General features: G+C 40.4%; 1 protein-coding gene across 1 annotated transcript; it reads left to right on the top strand.

The window, feature by feature from the left end:
• Window positions 1-12858: 12858 nt before the first annotated feature.
• Window positions 12859-14477, top strand: LOC308377724 (fish-egg lectin-like; the record flags this gene model as incomplete). The annotated part of the gene is made up of 5 exons (XM_080854463.1): window positions 12859-12922; window positions 13038-13265; window positions 13741-13958; window positions 14049-14176; window positions 14330-14477. 5 exons carry the CDS (start codon window positions 12859-12861, stop codon window positions 14475-14477), a joined length of 786 nt encoding a protein of 261 aa, XP_080710589.1.
• Between the last annotated feature and the right edge of the window lie 3640 nt (window positions 14478-18117).

The raw sequence follows: 18117 nt of genomic DNA on the forward strand, positions 1-18117 counted from the left end.
ACTATCTTCCCTTTAAAAACCCAGTTCAATTAGCCCTACATCTGATATAATAACGAATCACATGGACAAGGTGTTTAGTGATAGGGATCACAGTCACACAGACAAATGGAGGGATATGTCACCTTCTGAGGGGGGTTACCTGCATCTCATATGGGATATGTCAAAGTGTATCACAAAAGAGCTCACATTGACTGGCACTGAAGACAAGTAATGCATTAATACTTCCTTGAAGGTGAAACTGGCACAGGGACCAGGAAGAGTTCTGTGAAATTAAAAGTCAGATATATTATATAGTCGTTCCCGTGTGAAAGATGGGTTGATACAAAATCTGCTTAATCTGCCAGGTGAGGAGGTGAGGCCTCTACTTTCCGCATAGTTTTACTCCCCTTCTGTCATAGTTGTGACGGACGGATGTTGGTTGGTATAAAAAGCCGCTCATCTCTCCTCCTAGAGACGTACTTGTCAGTTAGAGTCACTGAGAAAGCCATGCCTCTCCGCATTGCAACACTTCTCTTTGCCCTGCACTGTCTGCTGCCGACTTCATGTGTGGGTAAGTTCATCTGACTGTCCCTCAATCCTGTGAATGTTTTCCATCTTTCCCTGATCGGTCTGACCACATCTGAATAAGACCCTAACCCTAAACCCCCACCAGCAACCCATTTAAGTTTTTTTTTTTTTTTTTTTTGTCTTGCAGCGTTTAGATGTACACATGTCCCTGGTTCCCTGGTGCAGATTGATGTAGGTGTTGGACAATTGTTCGGGGTCAACAAAGACGACAACATCTACACAAGGTTCGGATCGACATGGACACAGTTGCCAGGCAAACTGAAGCATGTCACCGTAGGACCTGCAGGAGTCTGGGGAGCCAACAGAGCGAATCACATCTATAAACTTGTTGGGACTAACTGGGTGTCTGTAACTGGTAAGAATAACTACATTAATATTAATCTATGGAATTGTGAGCCACCAATACAGACAAGGTTTGCATGCAGTCATTTTTAGACAGATAAAAGTACCATATATCTACAATCTCAGTGTACAGTTGCATGATGTCATAGGAATGTGCTGGTATGATTTAACAGAAATGTTTATATTTTTTAAATAATGTGTGTCTTTATTATGATGTCAACCCATGTGGAAAAAGATTGTAAAATTCATATATGTTAATTTTGATAAAGTACATGCAATAACGGTGTGTTAACATACATAACTATGTCCCCTTTCATATAGGGTAACAGAAAAAAATAATGGGACTCATTCTCATTCTGCAGTCAACAAATTAACATTTCAACACGAAGTTATTGATTAAAAATGGTTATTTTCGCCATTGTTTCTCCGCAACAAAAAATAGTTCCATTGTCAACGTCTTGGTTTGGAATTATAAGAATTTGTGATTTATTATTATCTGTGAAAAGTCTGTGTTGGCCGCCGCACTCTGCCATGGCGTTACTGAAGCGTCTGCGCCTGTAAAAAGACGCTTATGTGTATTCGGACCCTATGTGTGGCCGTGCCCCACCAGTAACGCCTTGGCAAAGTGCAGAGGCCAAAACAGACTTTTCACAGCTAATAATAATCACTCCACGATGAAAGCGCATTGATGAAAACCGTTCATTCAAAATTCTGACGTTGAAAATTGAACTATTTTTCGTGTTTAAATGTTAATTTGTTGACTGTAGAATTGTTTTGTAAAAGCAATACTCGTGGGAGTGGGGTAGGTAAGGGATAATCCCACTCCCACTCGTGCTATATTGCTTAATCATACCACATCTTCCAGCATCAAAACAGGAAATACTTAAAGTGATAAAGTAGTTAAGCCCGCCTGTTGCTTGATCTGATTGGCTGCCTGGGCCGAGTGTGACATTGATGAGCGGTGCGCTTCCCTGCCCTGCGCTGGAAAGTTGAGAATAGTTAAGTTTACCTAAAAAAACGCTACAAAGACGCACAGCTGGACGCAACGCGTGGTGGAGAAGGGGCGCACACGCAAAGCGTACCACAGGAATCAATGCATTTGCTCGCGTATGTGTATTTGAACCCTTAGGAAGGGAGGTGCTCTCTGAAGAGTTGGGTCTTCAAAAGCTTCCTAACGGTAGAGGGACACACCTGCTCTGGTAGTGCTAGTTCATTCCACCAACGTGGATCTACAAATGAGAATAGTCTGGATTAGCATCCTGGTGTAGTCCTTTTATTTATTTAATGACATCACGATGCCACGTACATGTGAAACGTAATTGTTAATGATACATCTATTCTCGTAATTATTATTATTATTTTTATTTTAATCTGAGGATGCCTGTAGAGTTGACGTGAACGCAATCACCAACGGTTTCTCACAAATTCAGCCGTTAACCCTTTTAACATGGACAGTTTTTTCAAAAGCGATTCCTCAAATAACCAAGATGGCCCGTGGGTTGTAGCCTACAAGTGTAATTCATATAGGTTTTTTACAGACCTTTTCCATATCATATGGGATCATGAGAAATCATAAGGTAATGTTTTTGTTCTGGATCAGGGCTCTTGAAGCAGATTGATGCTGGTGGAGACCAGTTTGTAGCAGGAGCCAATCATGACGATGCCATCTTCTGTCTTCCAAAGAAGAACACAGTTGGCTACAGTGGAAGCAATAGTGCTTTGAACTGGCGCCACATTCCTGGCGGCCTGAAGTACCACAGCTGTGGTCCTTATAGCTGCTGGGGTGTTAACAGTGCTGATCAAATCTATGTGAGGAAGGTAAGGCTAGGCTGGGCTCTGCTGTCTGTGGAATACTCACTAATCAATAAATTAATTGATTTAGCTTATCAGCCTTTTTTGGGTCTTGTAGGGGGTGAACTCCTTAAAATGTGAGGGGGACGGACACTGGCATCACATTTCAGGAAGCCTGTCTATGATCGAGGTGGGAAGTGACGGATCCGTCTATGGAGTGAATTCTGCAGGAAATGTGTACCACAGGTTTGTCTTTACGAGTTCTTCTCTATGGTAGATGCACCTTTGCATTTTTTTTAGCAAAAGGTGCAAGATAGAAAGTATTTTTTCATAATTTCATAATTGTGATACATTTTACTCTCAACTATAAATTGTTACTTCATGACTAGAAGTGAAATGTCTCCATTGCAGGCTTGGCACGTCTGCCTCTAAACCTGAAGGTACCGGCTGGGCCCACATTCTTCTCTACGGCGGACAGGTGAAGCATGTGTCCTATGATCTGGGCCATCTCTGGATCATCCTGAAGAATGGCAACATCTATGACTGCCCCAATGACTGCACTGAGTGAGCACTGCTCTTCCAAGGAGGCAGCCCTGCTGGTCAAGCCCTGCAGCTCAATTACTTAATCATTACGCACCCTCTAATTATTTTCTGATCTTCTAACACATCCGTAATTAGAACAGTCATAATCATGCTGTGCTTCTGTTCTGTTATTTAGTTCCAGTTTTGGTTTAGTTCTAGTTTGGTTCACATGGATTAACACATCTATTGTGTAGATTTAAAACAACAGAATCCAGAGACTTCAAAATATCCTGAAGTGATCCTGTCACTACTTGCGGGTATATTTGGTTGTACTTTCCAGAAATCTTTGTCTTTAAACTAATCATACTGATCAATAAAGCATATTGTACTCAAAATAATATTCAACTGCGTGCGTCATGCTTCATAATACATCTCCATTATGCAGTTCTCCTTATATACTCGATTGGTGACACAAGTTCACAGCTCCAAAAAATGAATTAGTTAGTCAGTAGTAGTCAGTTATTGTTTGATATGTTGCAAAATATGAATCTCTATCTGTCTGCAATACCGCTCTCTGCCTCTACGCACCTTCCAAAGAGGTCAACCCTCCACCTCTAGTGAGTGTGCTAGCCATGCTACACCTGTCTGCTGGCTTGCCCAGATTTTTTTCGAGCATAGTTTTGTTTGCATTTTTGCCTGTACTTCATGAATTGTATTGGACAATGATCTAGCTCTGATTATTGTGGTTTTGAGTGCCTATACTGTTTTGTTAAATTCACTTTTAAAAGGGGCCTGCATCTTTACACCGCTTAAGATTTAAGGTAGAACGGTCTTGTTAGATGTGTAACTAATGAACGCGGTCTCTTTTTTGGATTTTCCTGGAACCGCCTTAAAAGAAATAGACTCTTTATCCTAGGACGAGCAGCCTGTCTGTATGCTAGCCAGGTACACATAAGCTTCTACGTTTTCATTGATTGTGACCTGAAATAATATATAGTTTTTGACTCTTTGACTGTTTTAGTTAATTATATCTGCTGTTCTTAATTGCCCTCTACAGCACTTTGAACTACAACTCTTGTACGAAATGTGCTATATAAATAAAGTCTTTCTTACTTACTCTCTTTAGTTTAAAATGTATTGAACTATTTATGTTTAGTTTAATTTGTCCGACATGGTAGTGGTGACCTGGTGGTCATCTGGTGCCAACTTTAACCCCCACTGAAGTAAGTGAAGTATTTGGGATTGGGGAATCTATAACATGATGCATTTAGTCAGTGACCGTCGCAGATGAACGGCGGCTATGTGCACGTCTGTCGGAAGTAGCCTCATGATAACAATAACTAGACGTAACGCAAAGCGTTACAAAATATGACCGCCGAACTGTTTAGTAGGTTTTGGCACAGAATGAGTCATGGTTGTCAGTGTGTTTGTGTGTTTGTATGTGTTTTGTGTGTGTAAATTGGTTTGTGTTTCATTTTTATGTATTAAAGGAATTATTTGTGATAGATTTTGATGATTTGCTGCCGCGCGGCGGTCATAATAATACTATCAAATTGTATGGCGCTTTTCATGGACCCAAAAACCCTTAGAGTGCTGATAGGTGAAAATTCACCCTAGTTACCTCAGGACTGCATGTAAGTATGTTTATTAGACAAACAACAATTGCTATCGGGCTCACTCCCAGCACAAGGTTGAAAAGTGAAGCAATGATAAACACATCACACAAGGTTTATACAGACAGAAGTTTAGATTTTCAGCAGGGATAACCACGTGGTGGATCGTCTTGCAAGGATGGCAGTTTTGCACAAGGTCAGAAGAAGCACAGTTCCCTTCTTATCACCTCTGGTCTAAACATGCTCTTGTACATATGCAGACTAAGTGGCACAATAACAAAATAAAAAGTTACACACAAGACAGAAAAAACATGTTCCGGCCTTCATAAGCACATGATTCATATAAGGTAAATAATAATACAACAAGGCACTTGATTATTATATTCTTAAGTCATTAACAGTGTTTGGAAATAATCTCCATCAATCCCTCCTTTTATCCTTTCCAATGGATAATTCAAAATCACAATCAAGAAGCATCTTTCTTAGATACATGTGTGCATGTGGATATGTATGGATATATGTTTCTTTGTTTATTTATGTTTTAAGCAATGGACCTTTGCAGGCCTTTCTATTTCAGAATGCCTTCGTGTAATGTCATGTGTGATGAGTGGTGTTTGTGGACAATGTTAATGAGTAACTCAATTCTGATATGCCTGGATCCGGATGGTTTGGGCCCAAGTCATCCATGGACTGTTAACCCCACTAGCCTAAGACTTGCACCCGTAGCACTTCATTTCATGTAATGATGTGATGTACTGTATGACTGCAATTGATAAGAGGAAATAAAAAGTAAAAAATTAAATTAAAAAAAATAAAAACATCTTTCTTAAGCCGTCAATTATCAATTTGAATGGATAACTTCAAAATCATTACACTGAGCTTCATCACATGGATTTTCGGAACAGAGATCATTACTGAGCATCACTATAAGTCAATCATTTGAACTGTCATCATATTTCTCATCACACATTTGTATACTTTGCATTTGTAGGCCAACATAGTGGATGTCGACTGTGCGTCAGCTCGCCTAGGCTTCAGATAGCATTCAAACAAGGTTTCTTTGCTGAGTCCTTGAAGGCCCTGTTCCCCATCAGGCATTCTGCAGAACACATCGGTTGTTGAAAGTCACTGGGCAAGGAAATGTAAACTCTTTGTGGAAAATGTGTTTGGTTACCCCATCACGGATGATCTTTGGCCAGGCCCCATTGCCTGTTGTGATCAATAACGGTACCAAAATGTAGAACAGCTTGGAAAACTGTTGAGGAGACAGTTCCTGTTCTCTGTCTCTTTCTTTGGTACTCGTTAACAATGGGTCAGATGTATCCAGGTGGCTCTCTCCGCTTTTTTGACTGAGGAAGATGTTGACTGTAGCACTTGCTATGTATGGTCTGTCCCACCCGGGCGAGTGGCAGTGTTTTCTTTTGAGACTGTTAGTTAGGACCCAATCTCCTGGTCCAACCTTGAATTTAGCCTCACAGTGTTCCTGTGTAGGGGAGAGAAGTCTGAGAGCATTTAGTTCCGACATCATCTTTGCCGTGTACTCTGAAAGTGTGTATTCACTGCTCCGGGTTGGTGTGCTTGACTGTGTGTATCACTACCCTGGATGGGTAAAATGCAGAGATAAAATTCAGAGTGTGTGTGTGTCACTATCTCTGCCGTAAACAGTCACTAGTCACTAGGGCTCATTTCCATTTGTCTGTTTAAGCGAATGATTTGAGAGCTTAGGCAGTGTAGATTATTCCATACATCATTTCAAACAGTGATAACAACATGAATGCTTAATATCACTAATATCACTCCTGGGTTCTCAATTGGCTCTTAATAGTTTGGATTTAACTCAATAACAAAATGAATGATTAAACATCTGTCTCATAAAATTAAAATAAGAAGAAAAAAATATATGCTTACTATCCCCACTTATTGGGGCATGTTTTCACCATGGCTCAATATTACAGCATATCATTTAGTATTGTGAGATCTAATTCTTCAGTTGTGTACGTGTCACATGGTTGTTGCAGTTCAAAGTGCTTTTCATAAAATCAATAAAAGCAAGCAGTCATTTTCAATACATGGAGTAAAATAATGGTCAACATAGTATCAGAACCTAGTGTTCCGATAGGCTTCTTGAAGTATTAAAAAAACATGATAAAAGGAATAAAAGTAATCAATAAAAGCAAGCAGCTATCAGGACAATTAGTTCCGCTGCTTGTGCGGTCTAGTGTGGAAGCAGTGGCTGTGTGTTCAGGGTTAATTAGCTTGAACCATCAACAAACAATAGTTAAATCAGCTCCTGGAAAAGGCATATCTTGTAGGTCAGCTCTGGCTGCCATAGCTTTTTTATCTGTCCTCTGCCGTAAGTGAAAGTGTGGCTGTGTTAAATGTCATGCAGTGCTCAATAGTGATATGAGGCTGCGAGAGCGAAAACAAATTTAAAAGGTAAAAAAAATAAGCATGTGGAACTTTCAGTGTAAGTGTCTGTTTAGTACAATAGGAGCAGAGGCTGTGGATGTGCTAAGACAGCAGAACTAACCAAAAGTTGCTTCAACTGTTCAAATGCCTGCTTTCCATCTTCAAGCCTTTTATTAATATCTCCTGCTGACCTGGGCTGGGAATAAAGTAAATTCTGCAACATTTGTGTTTCTAATGCGTAGTTAAGAAAATTAAATAATTCCCAGAAAATACACAATTTATTTCTTTGTCTGTGGCTGAGGTGCTTTTTAAAGATAGCTTTACTCTAGTGCACCACAGCTGCTACATTTGTGGCCTTGTTTCTGCAAAAAAATCTTAACAATGCCAGGGTATGTTGTCTACAGGTCTTCTTATCTGGAGGAACAGCAGATTCTTTTGAGCCAGCACTCAGCCCCCACCCAGCCTGTGTTAGTCCAATGCGTCAGTCTAGGTTAATGTAGTTAGTGTGACAGGCTTACATTTCTCTTTAAATGTTTTTGGGCTAAACAGTGTATATTCTATAGATAATAACATTTTGGGACACCATTGTTCAGTTTATTCTAAAACACATGTATTGTTGGAAAAAGTCTAATGCCCAACCCAAATACATTTGTTGGGCATGAGACTTCAAAAGTAATGGGTTATGTGTATGACTTCGTTTTAGATGTCTCTTTCTTTTGACAACCTCACTGTTCTGGGAATGGAATTATCTCAATACTGCTTAGCAGGCAACAGAGTCACACAAAACAAAACAAAACAAAAAAAATCATTGGCTTTCTTGCCACCATTAACGTAGGTTTTACGCTGTTTGGTTTAACGTAGGTTTTACGCATTAAAGCAAAGACATTTTCATAATCAATGTTTAAAATTTCCTCTGGGTCATTTCCAGGATACCACACACACACACACACACACACACACACACACACACACACCTTCCACTCAAAGGTATCCTTCAGTCTGGCTTGGAGGGGGTGGCCACCTCTCTCCAGCTGCCACGTCTAGTCACTGTCTGCTGTTCTCCCTTCCCCTAGGAACTCTGTTATCATGTCTTCCTCTTTGAGCTCTTTTTGAGCAGGCACTGGACCAATGTCCCACTTTCCCACACACATTACAGTAATCCTCCCATTCTGGCCTTTTATTTTCTGTTCCTCCACCTCTTCCTTCGCCCCCTCTTCCTCTATTATGGTCCCCCCTGTATCTTGTGTCACGGCTTGTATGTACCTCATGTATTTCACATTTGTTAACCATTTTCTTGTCTTTCTCTAGGAGAAAACTTTCTGCATGAGCAGCCATTTGTTTAACAGGCAGAAACCCGCTCTGTTGCCACTGTATCAGATGTTTGTTTACAAACGTGCTGATTTCTGTCCTCATCCCTCCCATGAATGCATTTTTTAACTGCATGGCGTAAGGCCCATCATCTGCCCATTCAAGTGGTTCAGTCATCCCACTATGAACTTTGAATATTTTCTGTAGTCTTTCTAAGTATTCCTGAATTGTTTCTTTTTCTTTTTGCACACAATAAAATATCTTAGAGAAGTCTGCGTGTCCACGGAAATGTTGTTGTATTCTTCCTAACAGGGCGTCTATTTGGGTCCAGTACTCACTGGTGTTGTCATGTGAATAGTTCAGTGGTGTGGTTCTGGTCTGCTGGTTCTGGCCGGTTGCAGTCCAGACATCAGCGACCTGGTACCACTCTGTTCCCAGGACAGCTCTTACACATGTCTCGAACTCAGCTGCGTTCGGACGGAAAGTGTCTGCCATCAGTCGTAGTTTTGCAATGCAATCTTCTGGACCCTCTTTCGGGTGTGGAATGTCAGCGGTTACGCTTTTCACATCGGTTATTGTCCAAGCTCCATAAACCCACACTGTAGGTTCAGCCCCCGCTTCCCCTGCATTAGGGCTTGGCATTTCTATCATCGGAGCGGGGAGATTATTTTCTTCAGCTACAATAAGTGGATCATTTCTTAATACTCCTTCATTATCTTCATTTGCTTTGTAAGCTTCTGGACCCTCTTTAGGGTGTGGTATGTCAGCGGTTACGCTTTTCACATCGTTTATTGTCCAAGCTCTATAAACCAACACTGTAGGATCAGAGCCCTGTTCCACTGCATAAGGGTTTGGCATTTCTATCATCGGAGCGGGGAGATTATTTTCTCCAGCTACAATAAGTGGATCATTTCTTAACATTCTTTCATTATCTTTATTTGCTTTGTAAGCAATCAGTAGTTGTTGTATTTTTTCTAATTGGTCGTGTACTGACTCTTTCTGATTTCTGAGTCTCCTTTGTGCTTCACTATGCCATATCTGGGCCTCTCTTAACCCAAGTTTTGCTTGCATGTGTCTGTCACCACAGGCCTTCTCTCTGATTTTTTGTATCAAGTCAGTAGTTGCCTCTACTTTTAGCTCTCCCTCAAATCCAAAATCTTGTTTCCACATATGTCTATGCATTACACAGTCAGCATTTGCGTGTATTGCCATATGTTTCATATCCCCCTCTAACTGGGATATGTCATCAATTTTAGATCCCTTGTTTCCCATTTTGTATTATTGTTCAAATTCGACTAGACAGGAGTTTCTCTATGTTTATGTTTTTGTCTCTTAAGGAGACCGGAATATACCTCAGCACCCAGGAGTATCTCGAACTCTAGCAAATTATTTCGGAAATATATCTAAAACAGTTAGTATCAACACCACTGAAAAACACGAGGGACAGGGGAATGGATCGACCTTTAAGAGACTTCTCCGGAGTTGTCTAAAAATAGGTCTAGAGAGTTTGTACAGGCTTCCAGTGGCCAAGAGGATTTATCTCTCGTTCAACACACGAGGCAAACAGGAATATCTCAAAAAAGTTTGTAACCTTAAAGAATTCTTTCTCCACCCCGCAGAGAAGTTAGTCTCAACCCCACTTGAAGACAAGTGTACACAAAACCTAAACAATCAAGAACCAAAGACTAGCATGCAATTACAACAAACTAAAACTATACTCACAAACAGCTCGGAGTCCACCCCCTATAGTCAAATTCAAGTCCTTCACTCTCGGCTCTCCTCGCTGGCAGGCTCTGGCCTCCTTCCAATTCAAGGTGGAGGTCTTTAGAAAAGGAGATGTTGTCTCCCCCGTGCAAGCTTTCAGGCAGGGCTGTAGTCTACGTGATACGCAGGTATACGCCGTATTACCACTTAAAACGTTTGTGGGTTTGCGTATATCCACTAAAACCTATGTCTCCACTAAAACCTAGGCCAGGGGGGAGCTGTGGCACCGACCCATCACAGACAGTATACCCACCACAGAAAACTAGACAACAGCACTGGTTTCAGGCCCTGATAATTAGCCCAGCGTGGAGAGTCAAAGAGGTTGTTGGAATCCCGGTCACGAGCCCCCAAATATGATAGGTGAAAATTCACCCTAGTTACCTCAGGACTCCGGAGCTGTATGTAAGTATATTTATTAGAAAAACAGCAATTGCAATCGGGCTCACTCCCAGCACAAGGTTGAAAAGTGAAGCAATGATAAACACATCGCACAAGGTTTATATAGAGAGAAGTTTAGCTTTCAGCAGTGATAACCACGTGGTGGATCATCCGAGGCTCCCTGTCTTGCAAGGATGGCAGTTTTGCACAAGGTCGGAAGAAGCACAGTTCCCTTCTTATCACCTCTGGTCTAAACATGCTCTTGTACATATGCAGACTAAGTGGCACCTAATAACCTTATAAAAAGTTACACACAAGACAGAAAAACCATGTTCCTGCTTTCATAAGCACATGATTCATATGGCGTAATTAATAATACATAATAATGATTGATTTATGATTTTGTCATTTCTGATAGACAACCCTTATCATTTTGACAAGGTGGTCATAATTCAACCCTAGGCTCTCTCTCTAATAATTCATTGTATTTGTTGAACACACACACACACACACACACACACACACACACACACACACACACACACACACTCTCTCTGTTCTCCATGGACACACTATGACATTTCACATAGATAATTCACAGGATTAGAATGCCTTGGCCTGGCAGGGTGTGTGTGAGATTTGACAGTAGACAGTACCTTTTGTTTTAAAACACTAGTGTACACAAAGTGAGACAATACCCCCTTGATGTAGAGTTTGTAAGTTATAAGAACAGGCGGGTCCCAACCCAATACACACACACACACACACACACACACACACACACACACACAGTGAGATATGAGAAAGGTTTCAAATCCACTTTGTTGAGCAACTGTGTATACACAACACATTATTGGGCCACTGGAATAACTTCAAAAATAGAAAAGAAAAAGTAATCTCATTAGTTGATAGTAGAAAATGGACAGAACCTTTCAAAAAATTATACAAAAAAAGGTAACCTAAATTCTGAACAAAAAGCCTTAAAAACTCAGTTGAGAAAACAACAGGCTAAATCAATTAGATGCCCCTATAACATTACTAGAATTCAACTTAAAACCCCTCCAGAACAAAATATCATGTGGCGTAGATGCAGGGTCCAGTCAAATGCTGAAACACAGCACACCTTAATTACAGTAAGAGAGGCAATCTTGAAAATATTTAATTTAATCCTGTCTTCAGGCCACTTTCTAAATATTTAGCTGTTTCATAGACTTAGCACACACACACACACACACACACACACACACACACACACACACACACACACACACACACAGGGTTAGAGACTTTAGCAAAGCTTTCCACTCAGTATGGCACAACGGACTTATGTTGAAATGAATTGATAGTGGAATTGGAGACTAAATGTATGACATCATTCAAAACAATGAATGCTGTGTAGAAATTAACAACAGAATAACAGATTATTTTCATCAGACAAAAGGAGTTCGACAAGGCTGTTGCTTGAGTCCAACTTTATTTAACATATACAGTATATCAAGGATTTGGCTACAAAGATTGAAAGATCTTATTCTCCAGGTCTTAAAAAAGAAGGAGATTTTCAGCAAAAAGCTGGCATTTAATTTCTTCATTTAGAAGTTTAAGACCTGGGGACAAAGATCTTTCAATTTTACAAGCCAAATCATTGATATGTTGAATAACGTTTGACTTAAGCACCAGCCTTTTCAAACTTCTTTTGTCTGGTCAAAATAATCTGTTATTCTATTGTTTTTTATACATGCAGCATGTATTGTTTTCATGTCTTTAATGATGTCATACATTGTCTCCAATTACACTATCAATTCATTTCAACAAAAGTCCTTCATGCCATACTGAGTGGAAAGCTTTGTACATGTTTTGTACATGTTCCTCTATAAGTGTTAGTTATTATACACAGTTGCTTAACAAGTGGATTTGACACCTTGTATTGGATTGGGACCCGCCTGTTCTAATCACTTACAAACTCTACGAGTGGGTATTTTCTCACTTTATGTGTACACAAGTGTTTTAAAACAAAAGGCACTCTACCAAATCTCACACACACCCTGCCCAAGAGTAAGAACAAACAGACATTCCCAACAGGAAGCTTGTGCTTGGGGAATGTATAAAAAGCTGCTCATCTGACCTCCTAGAGACTTACTTGTCAGTTAACGTCGCTGAGTTAGCCATGCCTCTCCGCATCGCAACACTTCTCTTTGCCCTGCACTGTCTGTTGCCGACTTCATGTGTGGGTAAGTTCATCTGACTGTTACTCAATCCTGTGCATGTTATCCATCTTTCCCTGCTCTCTCTGACTACATTCTGTCAACCCACCACCACATTTAAGTGTTTTTGTTTGTCTTGCAGAGTATAGCTGTAAGCAAGTCCCTGGTGCCCTGGTGCAGATTGATGCAGGTGTTGGACAAGTGTTCGGGGTCAACAAACGCGACAAAATCTACACAAGAATTGGATCGTCATGGAAAAGGTTGCCAGGCAAACTGAAGCATGTCACCGTAGGACCTGCAGGAGTTTGGGGAGCCAATAAAGCGAATCACATCTTTAAACTTGTTGGGGGTAACTGGGTGAATGTACCTGGTAAGAATAACTTCCCTTATAATAATTTATGGAATTGTGGGCCACCAATAGACAAGGTTTGCATGTAGTCATTTTTAGACGGATAAAAGTGCAATATGTCTACAACCTTAATGTGCAGCTGTATGATTCCATAGGAATATTATTATAGGATTATATTATATTTTTAAAATGATGTGTGTCTTTATTATGATGTCAACCCATATGGGGAAAGATTGTAAAATGAATTTATGTTCATTTTGATATAGCACAAATAATAACAGTGTGTTAACACCGTATCTGAAAGGGTCCATAATTCTGTGTAACAGAAAAACATGTTGAAGGACGTTGTACCATATCTGTGTGAAATATATGTGCAAGTTCTTTCCCAAAGATGTGTTGTACAAGTGTTGTACATGACGAGTGTTATTCATAGAGGTTTTTTACAGACTTTTTAATATGGGAGCAATCATAAGTTAATGTTTTTGTTCTGGATCAGGGCTCTTGAAGCAGATTGATGCTGGTGGAGACCAGTTTGTGGCAGGAGCCAATCATGGCGATGTCCCCTTCTGTCTTCCAAAGAAGAACACAGTTGGCTACAGTGGAAGCAATAGTGCTATGAACTGGCGCCAGATACCTGGCGGCCTGAAGTACTACAGCTGTGGTCCTTATAGCTGCTGGGGTGTTAATAGTAATGATACCATTTTTGTGAGGAAGGTAAGGCATGCTGGGCTCTGCTGTCTGTGAAATAATTGCTAGTCAATAAATTAACTGATTTTGCTTATCAGTGTTTGTTCCGTCCACTAGGGGGTGAACTCCTCTAATTGTGAGGGGGAAGGATCCTGGCAGGAGGTTCCAGGACGCCTGTCTATGATCGAGGTGGGAAGTGACGGATCTGTCTATGGAGTGAGTTCTGTAGGAGAAGTTTTCCGCAGGTTTGTCTTTACAAGATCTTCTGTAAGGGAAATGCACCTTTGTATTTTTTCCAAGTCACAAAGTAATTTTTCATAACTTCAGAATAGTGATACATTTTACTTTTAACTGTAAATGATGCCTTCATGAATAAAAGTGAAATGTCTCCATTGCAGGGATTACACGTCTGCCTGTAAACCTGAAGGTACTGGCTGGACCCACATTCTTCTCTACAGTGGAGAAGTGAAGCATGTGTCCTACGATCTAGGCCATCTCTGGATCATCCTGAAGAATGACAACATCTTCGACTGCACTGACCTCTGAGCACTGCTGTTCCACAGATAGCCCTAATGGTTAAACCCTGCAGTTTAAATTCTCAATCGAATACGCACCCTTTAATTAGTTTCCAACCTTACAAAACACCCGTAATTAGAGCAGTCATAATCGTCCTGTCCGTCTGTTGTATTATCCAGTTCCAGTTTAGATTGTGCAGATCTATTCTATTGTGTATTGTGCAGATTTTAAGCAACATTATCCAGAGACTTCAAATATCCTGATTTGATCCTGTCTTTGCATGATTGTACTTTCTAGAACTGTTTGTCTTTAAAATAATCATAATGATTTTCGTCTTTTTTCTTGGAGATTTGGTGATCAATAAAGCATATTGTACTCAAAATGACACTCAACTGCAAGGGTCATGCTTCATATTACATCTCTATTACGCAGTTCTCCAGATAAACTCGTTTGGTGACACAAAAAGATACAAATCTCTGTTCCATACCAGAATCCTGATCATCATCAAACCCACGCTAATGTTAGCTATCAACAAAATTAGCCAGCAAATTTCACTAGTATCAATCATCATTCAGTCATCTCACTAAAAAGGAAAGGTATGAATCTACTTTTAACTTTTTTTTAATCCGCTACAGTCATGAGACTTGCGTTGAAGGGCAAATCTGTCGTGGATTTAAAAAAAAAAAGGTTAAAAGTGGGGGGCACTGTGGCGCGAGCCAATAAGCCCCCCATTTACAGGTTACAATGCCTGGTTCGCAGGTTAGATTCCAGCCTGTTGTCGTCCCCCGATCCTCTCCCCACCTCTTCACTCCTCCTCACTTCCTGTCCAAAACACTTCACTGTTTTATCCAAATAAAGGCTAAAAAGCCAGTAAATAAATATATTTAAAAAAAGGTTAAAAGTAGATACACACCTTTATTTCAATCCAAAATCGTCCCGATGTCCAGGGCATGAAGAAAAAACTACTGGGCAGGACTGATGGAAGGATAATTTCTCTGAACTTGTTACACAGTGAAAAATTGAACTTGTTCATTTACATGGTCTGTTCACAATCATCAATAATCACATAGAACCTTTATTGGACTCAAAACATGCAAGGTGGATATATCTGGAGTATTGGTTTTATCGGACCAACCTGAGCGTTCATGCTAATGTCACTGATGCTGCTAGCACCATGGTTAGCACCCTCAGTAGTGGTGGAGGGTTGACCTCCTTAACCACATTGTTCCTCTCCTTAAATCCACACCACATACTCCTGGCATTTCTTCTTCTTTTACGTCACTCTTGTTTCTTATTCGTTCTTCCAAACGTGGACATTTAAGTAGCAAAAACAATGCATTGTTGATACAGGGCTCTCAAGTGTCACGCATTGAGCGTGACAGTCACTCATTTTGGTCTTTAGTCTCGCACTCCCGCCACACGTCATATTTCTCAAGCTGAAAAAAACCTCTAGGCTATTTAATGTGCCGCAGCGCGCAAACATGACCTGGCCGCGTTGCCCTCACCATAGAGGAATCAAGCACGTCTCCCCGAATCCCCTGGAGTTCTGCCGTGAGGTGCCACTTATCAGCCAATCAAAAAAAAAGAAATGGGCTACACGATAGCTAATCAGAAAAAAACTCGGAATGGGGGCGGGGGGATATGTCACTCTTGCCTGTCTTCAAAACTTGAGAGCCCTGGTTGATATTAACTTGAAACTACCGTTCGGTGAAGTCTACATTCACTCTCCCTCACCTCTCAAGACAGGCCTGGGTTGCGGATTGATCGGATCCCGGAAAAGTTTTCTAAGTGACAGAATCGACTTTTTCTTAGGATTTTTTAGGGTTAGGGTGAGAGTATAAGGCTAAAAACTGGGTCTCGGTACCCCTACCAATGCCTGAAAGTACGTTACACTTCCTGTATGACGTCATATGACGCGGGTATTGTACTTTTCCGAGATCCGACTAATCCGCAACCACAGGCCTGTGTCCTCAACTCACCTGGTAGAAGAATAGGTAGAGCGAGGCCTACACCACAAAGATGATAGCCTTGATAGCTACGGAGTACACATATAATAATATAAATAGATATCTTGTTGTTTTGGAAATGTTAATATATAAGTTAATAAATACTTACTCCCACACACACATACGGACACACACACGGATTTATGTTGAAATTAATTGATAGTGGAATTGAAGACAAAATGTATGACATCATTCAAAACAATGAATGCTGTGTAGAAATTAACAACAGAATAACAGATTATTTTGATCAGACAAAAGGAGTTCGACAAGGCTGTTGGTTGAGTCCAACTTTATTTAACATATACAGTATATCAAGGATTTGGCTACAAAGATTGAAAGATCTTATTCTCCAGTCTTAAAAAAGAAGGAGATTTTCAGCAAAAAGCGGGCATTTCATTTCTTCATTTAGAAGTTTAAGACCTGGGGACAAAGATCTTAAAATTTTACGAGCCAAATCGTTGATATGTTGAATAACGTTAAACTTAAGCACCAGCCTTTTCAAACTTCTTTTGTCTGGTCAAAATAATCTGTTATTCTATTGTTTTTTATACATGCATTTATTGTTTTCATGTCTTTAATGATGTCATACATTTAGTCTCCAATTACACTATCAATTCATTTCAACATAAGTCCTTTGTGCCATACTGAGTGGAAAGCTTTGCTAAAGTCTATGAAACAGCCAAATATTTGAGCTTTTTTAACATTTTGTACATGTTCCTCTATAAGTAAGGGATAATGTATAGAACGCAGGTCCTTATCGGAAAATAAGTCCCGACAGGGTGAACCGGACACCGACGCGAAGCGGAGGTGTCTTGCTTCGCCCTGAAGGGACTTATTTTCCGATGAGGACCTGCGTTCTATACATTATCCCGCTTATTATACGGTTACTTGCCACAACAAAACAAAAAAACAAATACACTTAACACAGTGTGTCTTTTTACAATGTATTTGTTACTATACGTAGTGTTAAAAAGCAGAGAAATAGTTTGCCAAAGACGTTGAACTTCAAAGACGTTGAACATTCTTTAGAACACAGCTGCTCAACCGTCTGCTGAAACTCCATTGATAAGTTAGTGTGGAATACTTGGGGAATGATACGAAAGACCTATATCAGAGGCACAAAACCCGTTGCCATTGACAGCACAGCGGTCATTATATGCAGGTCATTATATGAAAATAAGTACCTGCGAACGTTGGGGATGGCCCATTCAAATCAACGGGGCTTTTTGGAACGTTCTGAAGAGCCGTATAATAAGTGTTAGTTATTATACACAGTTGCCTAACAAGTGGATTTGACACCTTTCTCATCTCTAACCCTGTGTGTGTGTGTGTGTGTGTGTGTGTGTGTGTGTGTGTGTGTGTGTGTGTGTGTGTGTGTGTGTGTGTGTGTGTGTGTGTGTGTGTGTGTGTGTGTTTGTGTGTATTGGATTGGGACCCGCCTGTTCTAATCACTTACAAACTCTACATCGAGTGGGTATTTTCTCACTTTAAGTACACAAGTGTTTTAAAACAAAAGGCACTCTACCAAATCTCACACACACCCTGCCCAAGACTAAGAACAAACAGACATTCCCAACAGGAAGCTTGTGCTTGGGGAATGTATAAAAAGCTGCTCATCTGACCTCCTAGAGACTTACTTGTCAGTTAATGTTGCTGAGTTAGCC

This window comes from Sprattus sprattus (assembly GCF_963457725.1).
Source record: "Sprattus sprattus genome assembly, chromosome: 16".
Taxonomy (NCBI): domain Eukaryota; kingdom Metazoa; phylum Chordata; class Actinopteri; order Clupeiformes; family Clupeidae; genus Sprattus; species Sprattus sprattus.